Source organism: Cricetulus griseus, chromosome 3, assembly GCF_003668045.3.
Source record: "Cricetulus griseus strain 17A/GY chromosome 3, alternate assembly CriGri-PICRH-1.0, whole genome shotgun sequence".
Lineage (NCBI taxonomy): Eukaryota > Metazoa > Chordata > Mammalia > Rodentia > Cricetidae > Cricetulus > Cricetulus griseus.
The window spans coordinates 54471379-54485193 of NC_048596.1; the positions used below are offsets into that span (position 1 = coordinate 54471379).

Consider the following 13815-nt stretch of genomic DNA (forward strand, 5'->3'; position numbering starts at 1 on the left):
GGTTAGAGCGCCTGCGCGGCGGGGTTCTCGGTCGCCAGCCATTCCTGTGGAGGACTGCGGGTCGTTCGGACCTTTTGCCTGTCGCTGTAGGAGGGATCCCGTCTCTCCGGAAAGGCGGCTACGGCGGCAAAATGAAGATCTTTGTGGGCAATGTCGATGGGGCAGATACGACGCCGGAGGAGCTGGCGGCCCTCTTCGCGCCCTACGGCACGGTCATGAGCTGCGCCGTCATGAAACAGTTTGCCTTCGTGCACATGCGCGAGAACGCTGGCGCGGTGCGCGCCATCGAGGCCCTGCATGGCCACGAGCTGCGTCCAGGTCGCGCGCTCGTGGTGGAGATGTCGCGCCCAAGGCCCTTGAACACTTGGAAGATTTTCGTGGGCAATGTGTCGGCTGCATGCACAAGCCAGGAATTGCGCAGCCTCTTCGAGCGCCGCGGACGCGTCATAGAGTGTGACGTGGTAAAAGGTAACGCGGGAGCGCGCTCGGGGGGGAGGGGCTCGCGCGCGCTGCTCTCAGCCTTCTAGCCACGCCCCTTACTCAGGGGTTGGTCCTTGCGGTTGGGAATGGTGGGGAAGTGCGCGGGAGCGGGGCCTAAGGTGCTGAGGGCGAGTTGGAGGCAACATTCATCAAGTGGGAGGAGTCTGCTCTGGGCGGGTGCAGTGGCCCCTGCGAGCCAAAACCACGGGGCTGGGGACGCGCCAGAGATCTGCCGAGTGTGTCGGGCTGGAGCGGGGGTGCATTTTCCGGGTTGCAAGGGTTTGGTACCAAACTGAAATTGGGAAGTGATGGGCACCAGCCGGACCGTGGAGCGGGGAACATTTCGCCACTTCCCCACTTCCTCTCCAGACATCGGTCAGATCAAGGGGAGAGGGAAAAGGTGGGGGCTAAAGCCCCAAGGCTTCTCTGGGGTTCCCTCCTGGCGAATGCTCCCAAGCGGGAAGGTAATGGGACCCTTGATCGTGTCTCGGGTTGCAATCTTTGTTAGTATTGTCATGGATTTGCTTGTGGGTACCAGAGGGGCCTTTTCAATATTTCGTGGGTTAGCATTGGCAGTTTTGTGCTTTCCAATTCTCGGCCCCCTCCCTTTACATCTTACCAGCTGGAAGCCTTGATTTTGTTTATTTTTTTTTGTATTTGGAAGGGGGTTGTGTTATGAAGCCAACCCCCCAGGTTGCCTTTACTTGGTGCTTCAGGGCACAACTGTTTTATAAGCTTGGTGAGATTGCAAAGGGGATGTTGAGAGGCATGTGAGGTCGCTGTTAAACTGGGACTAAATACCATTTGTTCAGTAGTCTTGCTTGAATAATTCCTAGGACATCTCCCTAGTTTTCATCTTCTTTGAGGAAATGTGTCTTTATGAGACTCCGTTGGCTTTCTCAGGTTGGGGTCTTAACCCTTATCTCCTAAATGCTATTCTTTTTCGTTGGCAAGATGTTATGGGACAACCCAGGCTAGTGTCTGTTTCACTGATCAGAGGTAACTTTGTCCTATTGTATCCCTATCAGCCCATGCCCTGTGGGAAATTTTGAGGCCAGAAAAATAAATGCGGGTGTAGGTGCTTGCTCATTTTCATCAGATAGTTCATTTGCTGCTATCCAGGAAAGTCACAACTTTTGGGCCATTCCTTGTCTTTTCTGTAATGGGGAGGGGGTGTTTCAAGGGTCCTAGGGTGTGCATTACTAGGAACAAAATTTATAATCTGCATTGATACTGCATTCTGTTTTCCTCAACTCACGTTATATCTGGAATGAGACTTTCCTGCAGACATTAAGCAGATTGGTGCATAGATTTTTGCTTCTGTTTAGAGTAAAAGAGTGGGTCTCAGTTTGGGACTTGGCCAGGATGGGATATATGAGTTTTTAATGAGAGTTTTGTGTTGAATTGACCTAGTTTCTTTTGTGGTTCTTAGGTAGGCTGGCTACTAGAATGGAAATCTAGAATCCAGTACCTCAGGGGACAATGTCCATTGGAATTCATGTGGATCAACAAACTTTTCTCAGATGTAGACCAGAAATTTGCTTGACTTTGTTTGGGACTGACATTAAGTGGTAGTTGATAATAACTTCACATGCATGTAGCACTCTAGGCAGATCCCCTGTGAGAGTTAGACATTTTGTGCATTTTTTTCCTTTTGGAAACATATCCATAGAACTATACTCTAGGCTGATATGACATAACCTCTATACTTTGATATAAAGATTTGGAGAGGATTTGAACACACTGATGCCATTCTCTTTTGGGGTGAAAGATTTTTAAAGTTGGGAGTGTACTAGAATAGACTGGCTCTGTAAATACCCTGCTCATTTTTGGGAGGGGAGGCTGAGGATGGGCATTTGGTTGAGCTGTCAAGTCTTTGAAAAGTGCAAAAGCTTGATCTTACACAGAGTAGCCAGCTCTGTTTTATTTCATAGGAAAAAAAAACATAGTTGCTTGGTTACTTGAGCTTAGGTATGGTTTGTAAAACAAAAATCTCCATAGCAACAATGATAACTATTCTCCACAGCTATGTACCGTAAGATATTCAAAGATGAACAATTTCAGGCAGGAAGCATTACAAGTTTCAGGGGAGGTCTGAATATCAGAAAAGAAAAATACTCTTTTTTTTTTCTTGGTCAGCCATTCATTTCTGTACACAGCTTTGTAAATTTAAGTTGAAAGTATTTAGTCTTTGTTTGGGAAAACTCAGTTTCTAATATTCTCTTAGCTTTGGTGCTAGAGAGATTGTGGTGCAATCACACCACTACTTCTTTGAAGTAGTTCACCAGGCAAGTGGGCCTTGGGAGTTCTTCAGGGTTTTGGGTCTTTGTTGTCCTAGTAGTTGTTGGTTTCTGAATGTCTTTGACAGTCTGAGGTTGGCTGCTTATTTCAATGAAACTTAGCCCTGGTGCAGTCTCATTAACTAGGTTACAGACTCCCTGGCTTCTACTAACTGAGGTATGTCTTCATTATAGAGATTGTGGTGCTAGAAGGTCCTGAAAACATTACTTGTTGCTAATCATTACCCCACCCTGGGATTCTGTGTAGTCCTGGAACTTGCTCTGTAGACCAGGCTGACCTCGAACTCAGGATTCTGCCTGCTTCTGTCTCCTTACTTGATAATCTTTTTTCTTTTTTTTCCCCGAGACAGGATTTCTCTGTGGCCTTGGAGTCTGTCCTGAAACTAGCTCTTGTAGACTAGGTTGGTCTTGAACTCACGGAGATCCGCCTGCCTCTGCCTCCCGAGTGCTAGTACTAAAGGTGTGCGCCACCAACGCCTGGCTCTTACTTGATAATCTTAATGTAGTGATTTCCATCAGTGGTTTCTTTGAAGTAGTTCACCAGGCAAGTGGGCCTTGGGAGTTCTTCAGGGTTTTGGGTCTTTGTTGTCCTAGTAGTTGTTGGTTTCTGAATGTCTTTGACAGTCTGAGGTTGGCTGCTTATTTCAATGAAACTTAGCCCTGGTGCAGTCTCATTAACTAGGTTACAGACTCCCTGGCTTCTACTAACTGAGGTATGTCTTCATTATGCATCCCTCCCTTTAGGTTTGTTTTACTTTGTGTATATAAGTGCCTTCATATATGTATGTGCACTACATCTATGTCTGATGCCCACAGAGATCAGAAGAGGTTGTCTGATCCCTTGGAATTGGAGTTAGGGATGGTTGTGAGCCTCAATGTGAGTGCTGAGAACTAATTCTGGATTCTGTACAAGAGTGGATTCTCTAAAAGAGCTGCAGGTCTTGTAGAGAATTCAGAAGCCACCTCTCCAGTCCCCATCCCTTTTTTGAGACAGTGTTTTATGCAGTCCAGTTCTGATCTCAGTTGCCTCTAACTTTCTACGAGATAGGTATGTACTTTGATGCCCACCTCACACTTCGTTTGTCCTATCAAGCCTTCTAATATTTAGACTTAGACATTTCCCGATAAAAGTTGACTGTGTTTGTATCAGAGGCCTCTCCTCATAGCTCATTTGGGCAGTCATTTAAATTACTCATTTGAAAGTACTGTTCTTTTCTCCTTCCTTTTCCCTCCCCCAACTCTCTTCCTTTCCTTTTTTTGTTGTATGGGGGAGGGCTCAAACCAAGGTCCTTATACTTGTTATGTATACACCATCACTGAGCTACATCCCAGTTTTTTTTAAATAATTTTGTATTTTTTTAAGGTTTATTTATTATGTATACAACATTTTGCCTCTGTATTCCTACACGACAGAAAAGAGGGCACCAAATCTCATTATAGATAGTTGTGAGTCACCATGTTGGTGCTGGGAATTGAACTCGGAAGAGCAGTCAGTACTCTTAACCTTTGAGCCATCTCTCCAGCCCTTTTTTTTTTTTTTGGTGGGGGGCACGGTTTCTCTGTAGCCCTGGCTGTCCTGGAACTTACTCTGTAGACCAGGCTGGCCTTGAACTCATAGTTCTTAAATCTTTTTTGTTGTTGTTTTCAAGACAGGGTCTCACTATGTAGTAGCACTGGCATCCTGGAACTCACTGTATAGACCAGACTGGCCTCAAATTCACGGAGTTCCACCCAAGTGCTGGGATTAAAGATGTTCGTTCACCACTACCCCCCTCTGCCCCCTCAATTCTTAAATCTCAATTTTTTGATTTGTCGATTATTTTAAGCCCTCTGTTTTTGTTTTTAGGGACAGGATTTCTCGGTATTGCTTTGGAGCCTGTCCTGGATCTTGCTCTGTAGATCAGGCTGGCTTTGTTTTTTTTTTTTTTTTTTTTTTTTTTTTGGTTTTTCGAGACAGGGTTTCTCTATGGCTTTGGAGGCTGTCCTGGAACTAGCTCTTGTAGATCAGGCTGGCCTCGAATTCACAGAGATCCACCTGCCTCTGCCTCCCGAGTGCTGGGATTAAAGGTGTGCCCCATCAACGCTGGACTAAGCCCTCTCTTTAATTTTTTTTTTTTTTTTTTTGAGACAGGGCCTCACTAAATAATCTAGGTTGGCCTCTAACCTCTGGTCCTTCTTGCCTTTCCTCCTGATTGCTAGTATTACAGGGCTGCTGTCTGTCACATGCTGTGCAGCACTTGATGTTTTAAAACTCAAAACCAAATGTAAGGTGTAGATGATGAGAGATCCAATTTATCTTGTAAATCCATTGAAATTTTTGTTAGGTGTTTTTCTTAGCTCATTTTTGAATAGAATGATAAGGAAACAGGTGGGTGATCATGGTGGTGCATGCTTTTATTTTTTAAGATTTATTTATTTTTTTGAGTATGTGTATATATGGAGTCTAGAACTAGAGGACATTGGATCCCCTGGAACTGGAGCTACAGGGAATTGAGAATCACTGGATATGGGTGACTGGTACATGCTCTTAGCCACTGAGCCGTCTCTTCAGCTCCCACTTGTCACCTCACCTTCCTGCCCCATCTATCTACCTTTAAGCACCAATTAATCTTGATGTTTTCTTTTCATTTTGAGTGGGTGTTTCTGCTTGTCATTGCGTTTTCCTGGTACCTATGCCATTCCTGAGGTGAGTTCAGCCTTCTCTCTCTCTCTCTCTCTCTCTCTCTCTCTCTCTCTCTCTCTCCTCTCTCTCTCTCTCTCTCTCTCTCTCTCTCTCTCTCTCTCTCTCTCTCTCGGCAGTGTCTTTGTAGCTCTTGTTGGCCTCTAACTCATCTTCTGTTTCACCTGAGTGCTGGGGTTGTAGGCAAGCTTTACCACACCTGGTCTGTTTTTAAAGATATCTTAGACTTAGCTGATTGAACCCAAAGTGGAAATCAGCAACCAAAGGACAATTCAGAGATACCCTGTGGCTAGGTGGGAAGGAACATTTAGCCTTTCATAATTGTTAAAAAAAAAAAAAAAAAGAAGTCAGCTTTTGACCAGGGGGTCATTGTTTGAACTAGGAGTATCAAGCTTGGTGTTCATCTTATTCTTAAAAATTAAGCCAGGCATAATGGTGTACCCCTTTAATCCCAGTAGGCAGGGGTAGTTTCTGTGAGTTGGAGACCAGTCTGGTCTACTTAGTGAGTTCCAAGACAGCCAGAGCTACATAGTAAGACCCTGTCTCAACCCCCCCCCCATATTTTATGTGTATGACTGTTTTGCCTGCATATGTATGCCTATGTAGTTCAGAAGACAGTGTGGAACTGGAGTTATATACAGGTGGTTGTGAGCCACCCATGTGGGTGTTGAGAACCAAACCTGAATCCTCTGTAAGAGCAACAAGTGCTCTTTACTGCCAATCGAACTCTCCAACCTCATTTTGTCCTTTTATTGTATTAAGCAGCTTTCAAGTTTGTGTGACATGTCTTGTTAGAGATGAAAAATAGCATTCTCTAGGAAAATAAACCCCTGGTTGGTTTAGGTTTGAAGAATTGTCATAATTCTCCATTCTCATAGCTATTTAGACCTCACAAGGCATTTATGTCTTCTTGAACCTCTATCTTCCTGAGGTCGGTAGGATAAGTTTTTCCAATGGGGAATAAATGATAAGTTCTGTAAGATCACCTAACAAGTCAGGGATGAAGTGATCTAGACCTGTATCTATAGTGTAGTATATATAGCCTAGGACCCTTTACAGTATTCTGTACTTGACTTCAAATCCAGGAAATGACTTGTTCTCAAAGTCCTAGAAGTACGATACTTTTTTGGAGTCCATATGCAATAATCTGTTTTATAAAATAGATTTATAAAATGTAGCCATAGTAATTCCATCCAGATAACTCTTCATTTCTTGAACTGATAGGACAGAGGTTGAATCCTGGCTCTTGGATTACTTAAAGTTTAGCCACAGGTCCAAAATAGAGTTGGAGCAGAACCTTTCTTTCTTTCCTTCTTTATTTCTTTCTTTCTTTCTTTCTTTCTTTCTTTTTTTGGTTTTTCGAGACAGGATTTCTCTGTGGTTTAACTAGCTCTTGTAGACCAGGCTGGTCTCGAACTCACAGAGATCTGCCTGCCCCTGCCTCCCGAGTGCTGGGATTAAAGGCGTGTGCCACCAACACCCGGCAGAACCTTATTTTTTAAGAATGGGTTCCTTTCTTTGTTCTTCATATCCTGCTGATGGCACTATTACAGTTTGTGGTATGGATGTTATCAAGAATTTAGTCCCCTTTAAAAGTTTTTCCCTATGTTGTAGATAACTAGAGTTCTCAGACCAATATCCTGTCTTAGACTTCTCCCAACATAACTTACTCAGGTAGAGAGAGCCTAGTAGGTGGCTGATGATATTGCTCAGTCATGAACTGGCATTTGTGAGGCCCTTCCTATGTTCAGTCCCTGGCTTAACGGGGCCCCTCTTCCCCATAAAAGCAAGTGCCCCTTAAGGGTAAACCTAGAAAATCAGTAAACAGTCTTTTAAGGATAAGGTATTCTTCTGTCCCTTAAAGAGGAAATAGCAGAGGAAGCAGTGTAGACTTATATTACATTCCCATATCTTATTGACATTTCATAGGGTCTAGCTTCTGTCCAAGTTAACATTTTTAGTCATACTACACAGTCCTGTCCATGGACTTCTCAGGGATGAAACAAAGGGGCATGGAAACGCTAACTGGGGCTTTGGTCCTGGCATTAATGCATCAATTTATGGCAAGCCACATAAACTTTGAGCATGTGTGCCTAAAGGGGAAGATGATGGTCCTTTTTCCTGCTGCCTCACAGGATTATTGAGAGGTCCGTCCTACATGTGAAGGTGGTGTGAGAACTGGAAAGTAATAGGAGGGGGGGCGCGGTTTCATAGGAGGAATTTCACGAATGCTTGCTTCTTGAAGTCACTCTGTTCTTGGTAATGGGACTTAGACTGAGAAGTGAGTCATGCCAAAATGTGAGTGGTTGTGTCTAGTGTTTTAAGCTCTTAGCTTCAGAGGTGAGTGGTAAATAGTTATTAGATGAATTAGTAATTGAGTGATCTCCGAATTGCTTTCTGCGTTTGCTTGCTGGTTTATATTTATAGAAGCTGTGAAGATTTTTTATCCTGCGTTGTAGTTCGTCTTTGCTTTTTCTTTTCTCACAGAAAGTTAGTTGATTGAGGTGGTAGGGGGACAAGGGAAGAAGACCGTAGTCAAAGGCGACTGTTAGAGATGGTCAAAAGCTTTGTTATACATCAGCTACATTTCATGGCATACTCATGTAGAGGAGGGTTTGGAGACCTGGTTGTAGCTGGCAACAGCTGGGTGCTGTTGTGTGTCCAGTTTGGGACCCAACAGGTAGCATGCCCTGCCCCCCTAATTGCTAACCCTCTGTCTGCTGCTTTATCAGACTACGCGTTTGTTCACATGGAGAAGGAAGCAGATGCCAAAGCCGCCATCGCGCAGCTCAACGGCAAAGAAGTGAAGGGCAAGCGCATCAACGTGGAACTCTCAACCAAGGGGCAGAAGAAGGGGCCTGCCCTGGCTATCCAGTCTGGGGACAAGACCAAGAAACCAGGGGCTGGGGATACAGCATTCCCTGGAACTGGTGGCTTCTCTGCCACCTTCGACTACCAACAGGCTTTTGGCAACAGCACTGGTGGCTTTGATGGGCAAGCCCGTCAGCCCACACCTCCATTCTTTGGTCGCGACCGCAGCCCCCTGCGCCGTTCACCTCCTCGAGCCTCTTATGTGGCTCCTCTGACGGCCCAGCCAGCCACCTACCGGGCCCAACCCTCGGTGTCGCTGGGAGCTGCCTATAGGGCCCAGCCTTCTGCCTCTTTGGGTGTTGGCTATCGAACTCAGCCCATGACAGCCCAGGCAGCCTCTTACCGTGCTCAGCCCTCTGTCTCCCTTGGGGCCCCATACAGGGGTCAGCTGGCTAGCCCTAGTTCCCAGTCTGCTGCAGCTTCCTCGCTTGGCCCATATGGTGGAGCCCAGCCCTCAGCCTCAGCCCTTTCCACCTATGGGGGTCAGGCAGCTGCAGCTTCTTCGCTTAACTCCTATGGGGCTCAGGGATCCTCCCTTGCCTCCTATGGTAATCAGCCATCCTCTTATGGCGCCCAAGCTGCCTCTTCCTATGGGGTTCGTGCTGCTGCTTCTTCCTATAATACACAGGGAGCAGCTTCTTCCTTAGGTTCCTATGGGGCTCAGGCAGCTTCCTATGGTGCCCAGTCTGCAGCCTCCTCACTAGCTTATGGAGCCCAGGCAGCTTCTTACAATGCCCAGCCCTCAGCCTCTTACAGTGCCCAGTCTGCCCCATATGCTGCACAGCAGGCTGCTTCCTATTCTTCCCAGCCTGCTGCTTATGTGGCACAGCCAGCCACAGCTGCTGCCTATGCTAGCCAGCCAGCTGCCTATGCTGCACAAGCCACTACCCCAATGGCTGGTTCCTATGGGGCTCAACCAGTTGTTCAAACCCAGTTGAATAGTTATGGGGCTCAAGCATCGATGGGCCTGTCAGGTTCATATGGAGCTCAGTCTGCTGCTGCGGCCACTGGCTCCTATGGTGCAGCAGCTGCCTATGGGGCTCAGCCTTCTGCCACCCTGGCAGCTCCTTACCGCACTCAGTCGTCAGCCTCATTGGCTGCTTCCTATGCTGCTCAGCAGCATCCCCAGGCTGCTGCCTCCTACCGTGGCCAGCCGGGCAGTGCCTACGATGGGACAGGCCAGCCGTCAGCAGCCTACCTGTCTATGTCCCAGGGGGCCGTTGCCAACGCCAACAGCACCCCGCCACCCTATGAGCGTACCCGCCTCTCCCCACCCCGGGCCAGCTACGACGATCCCTACAAAAAAGCTGTCGCCATGTCGAAAAGGTACTGTATGCCCCCCTGCCTCAGCCCCCAGCTGGGGCTTCGGGCAAGGGGCTGAGGTTGGCATGGGAGGGAAACAGCCATCGGCCCCTCCCTTGGTCTTTCTTTTGTGGGATGTCCAAAGGTCATGAGGATGAGTGTCTGAACACTTGTGGCCATCAAGGGTTAGGTGGAGCCTAGTGCTCAGTCTGGGCTGAGGAAGCGTCACCATTCTAGGATAGCCTGTTGTACTATTGGAGCCACTTTCTGCAGGAATGACTCAGCTTCTCCCACTGTCTGAAGGATCCTTAAGCCCATTCCCTTGTTGTCCTGGTTTTGGTGGGGTAGATGTGAAAGAGTAGTCCTTTTGGCACTCACTGGCTGAAGGCAAGCTTATGAGGTGCGTTCACCCTGGGAAGTTGGGGACCCTGCTTTTCGTCCGTCGTTCTGTTGATGAACCAAGGTCTTTTTGTGCAGGGCCCATGAATGGGGATAGTTTGTTTGGGAATGTAGACCAAAATTCACCTTGACCAGTTTGGAAGGGAGAGCTTCAGCAGAGGGCTTGGTTTCCCACTGACTTGAACCCAGGTTTGATTTCTTGGCCTGGATAGATAGGATGATGAGCCTTCTGACAAGGAAACCAAATGGTTTGAGACAAATCTGACAACACCCTCCCTGTCCCCAGTGGCATCTCCCCTAGGCCCACCTGGAGCCTTCCCCTCACCTGTCTCATTTACCAACTGTCTTCTTCTCTCGACTAGGTATGGTTCCGACCGGCGTTTAGCCGAGCTCTCTGATTACCGCCGTTTATCAGAGTCGCAGCTTTCGTTCCGCCGCTCGCCGACAAAGTCCTCGCTGGATTACCGTCGCCTGCCCGATGCCCATTCCGATTACGCACGCTATTCGGGCTCCTATAATGATTACCTGCGGGCAGCTCAGATGCACTCTGGCTACCAGCGCCGCATGTAGGGCCATCCTGGGGATGGGGCACCACAGAAAGGGAGAGAGAGGAAGAGGTAGGGTAGGGTGCAGACCCAGGTTATCACCACCCTGTCTCATACCTCTCCCGATGGTGGTTTTTCATCCCCTCCCTCTACCATGTGGGCCTTCCCCAGGAGAGGACCCTTTTGTGTTTGGCAGTAACCTGCTTTGTTTTCTTTGCCTCAGCAGCACATCTTGCTACTGGCTTTAGATCTGCAGTTTTCCCTCTACCCTGCCATCTCCCCAGAATGGGTATTTCTTTTATATTTTTATTTTTTTTCCTGGCTCCCTTTTATTTTTCTGCGCGATACTTATGGTTGCCTGGAGGGTGATACAACCTGCAGCTGAGGTCGGGCGGCGCCTTTTTCTTTTTAGATGTGAGGGAGGCCAGGAAAGGGTTACTTTAACCATTTCCTATGGGCCAAGCTATGCCAGCAGTCCAGGGGGCCCTGATTCTCCTCCGTAGAGACTGTTGAGACTGAGATCCTGTTGGGACAGTCAGTTGGTATGTGTCCAAATCCCTGCTTACCACTGAAGTTTTAGCTGATGGTGACTGGCATAGTCCCAATTCCCTATCTCCCCAAGTAGGTGGTGTTAGAAACCTTAATTTTTTTCTCTTTTGTATGGACGACAAATAAAACTTGGGGCGATTTGTGGTTTGGAAACCTGGTTGTCATTGTCTTGATTGCACTCAGTGTCAGGTGAGCCAGTTTGACATCCAGGAAGACATGACAGCTAGAAGAAAGGCAGCCTGAAGACCCAGAGTGGGTATGGAAAGGTGCTTGAATGTGGGTTTAGAATGATTCCTTAGTACTCAACGGGATTAAGCTCATTATCGTCTTAAATAGCATGCCATCTTTAGAACTGGAGAGTTCAGACCAAATGGTTGAACTTTCTTAACCATCAGTTTCAGTTGATCACATCGAAATTCAGTAAACAATGCCCATTTTCCTCTGCTTATGTTTGACTAATGTCCATGACTTTTTCCCAGTTCAGGAAAAAAACAAAAAGCAAAAACTATGATCTAGTAGGATGGTTCTGGCTGAGATCTGGATGGGATTGGGTAATGGGCTGCTGTAGTGTTGACAGAGCTAATGAAGGCAGTAGACTTGAGTGAGTGTTAAGGCTGGGAGCTGGGAGAGGAGCCATAGTGGGGTGGGGGTGATGTCACTATCCGGCACTGCCCTGTGGTTGGGAAAATGAGGGGCAAGGAAAATTTGAAGCATATGGGGCATTCTGGCCAATCCTGGTACTTCGCCTGTTGAACTTCACCACGGAGCATCCTTCCTGTGTCCTGCCAACCTCGGTCATCACAACACCTGAGACTCCTTTTCCTTGTCTGCATCTATTTATGGTTTTTAGATGTCTTCTTGCTGGGTTTATATTTGAGGGTGTTATAAGACATGCTCACGAGAAGGGGCTGGGGTGCAAACATAATGAAGTAAGAATGCTGAGAATTGAAAATTCTTAATACTTTTACTCTAGATCTTGTCCGGGAGAGGGGTGGAAGATCTGGGCAGTTTCAACCAGGGATAAGATGGAGGCTTGAACTTGATGGGTAAATGAAAGAAGACTGGTTAAGTGGAGTGATAACAGAAACCTGATACTCTTTGGGGAAGGGTGCTTTAGAGACTTTTGGGGACCTGCTTGATTAAGATGCCTTAGCAAAAGGAGGTTTGTGTGTGTGTGTGTGTGTGTGTGTGTGTGTGTGTGTGAAGCTGCCAAGTAGATTAGGTGGGTTGTTTCTGCCTACTTGATTGGCTTCATAGGAACTTGGCTGTGATAGTAGCTTTCCCCAAATGTCTTCTTCCTTCTGCCCATCATGTAAAAATATGCCTCAAAATCACAAGTTCTTATTTGTGGCTAACTGGAATAAATCTCAGGAAGTATTGGGATCAGAGCTCTTTTATTTGCTTCTCTTTCTGCTCATCGCCTTGCCTTCAGGTGCTTTGCTGCTCATTTTCATCCCTCTGCAGGCTTGGGGTAGAATGGGAAGATAGGTTTCTTAATACTTTTCTCTGTGATGGTAGAATGATCTGAGGGCTAAGTTAAAGGCTCTGTGTGACTATTCTAGGGGAACAGAGGATTGAATGTAGGTCTGGGATTGTGGCGTATGTATTTGCAATATTTCTTTGTCATTTTTCTTTTTCTCTAGTTCTTGTCCTGCCACAGTCAAAATTTCATGGTTCCTGCAAAAAAACATAAAAATCCCACCCTCCCCCCAGTAAAAAAACAACAACAACAACAAAAAAAAAAACAACTTACTGTGTTCCCAGGGCCATTGTTGAACCCAAACTCTTCAAGTGATTTGGCTTATTGAATGACTCTGTTGGCCATCTTTAGATCCTGTTGCCTTGTTGCCTCAGCCCTCAGGGTTCTCATTAAAGCCAGAAGGAGCTACAGAGCTACATCATTTGTCATTTCCCTTTCTCTTGAAGATTGTTTAAAAAAGTTTTCTTTTTATTTAAATTATTCATCTGTGTTAATTCTCTAACTCATACTTTGCTTTTTATAGATTTCTGAGTTTCAAGTTCTTATAACTTAGGGAAATTTGGATTTGGTGAATGGGCAGACAGAAATGAGTGTTTTTGGGAAATGGATTTTCATTATATCTTCAGAACATTCAACTTCTACACATATTACCTCTATACCTTGGTTATATTGGGGAAGTTTTTGTTGGTTTATTCCTGGAACAAGACTACATAGAGGCTTCTAACCTTGTCAGCCGGTCCTGTTCTGAGGTTAGGCTTTGTTTTAAATTATGTTGGGTAGCCTGGGGTTCCATTTCTTGAAATCGAGGTGGTAATGAGAGACTGACAATGAGGAGCCAGTCTCTAGAAGTGTGCTACTTTTCTAATCATATCTCTACATATAACCCCTGCCTCCTGCGCCCTCAAATCCCCAGTTAAGCTGTGTTGGAGTCCTGGCACAGTCAATTGGTCTCATTTGTCCTATCAAGCCAAGTCAGTGGACAGTAGAACAGCATGGATGGGTAAAGTCATAATGAAAATACATTTGCTAGATTTATGGACTAGTATTATTTAATAGAAGTTTGGGTAATAGAGAAGATAACATATGGAAAGCTAGTATTTATCTACATTATGTTTTAAAAAGATGCTAAATTGAGACTTTTTTTTCTGAAAGCTCTAAAGTTGATTTCAGGTCTGTCTCGAGTCATTTGAAGTGTGTATCTATAAAGCT

At 46.1% G+C, this 13815-nt stretch overlaps 1 protein-coding gene across 3 annotated transcripts in view; it reads left to right on the forward strand.

Annotated features, from left to right (window-relative positions):
- LOC100757535 (RNA-binding protein 14) overlaps positions 1-13815 on the forward strand; it is a 20207-nt gene continuing 6392 nt past the window's right edge. The window contains exons 1-3 of one of the 3 annotated variants that reach the window (XM_027408664.1): positions 4-468; positions 8193-9657; positions 10395-11279. In XM_027408664.1, the coding sequence (XP_027264465.1) occupies positions 132-468; positions 8193-9657; positions 10395-10602 (2010 nt within the window). In that variant the 5' untranslated portion in view covers positions 4-131 and the 3' untranslated portion in view covers positions 10603-11279. Of the gene's footprint in view, positions 469-8192; positions 9658-10394; positions 11280-13815 lie in introns of those variants that run through there. The other 2 variants (XM_027408665.2, XR_004769051.1) reach the window with 2 other exon arrangements.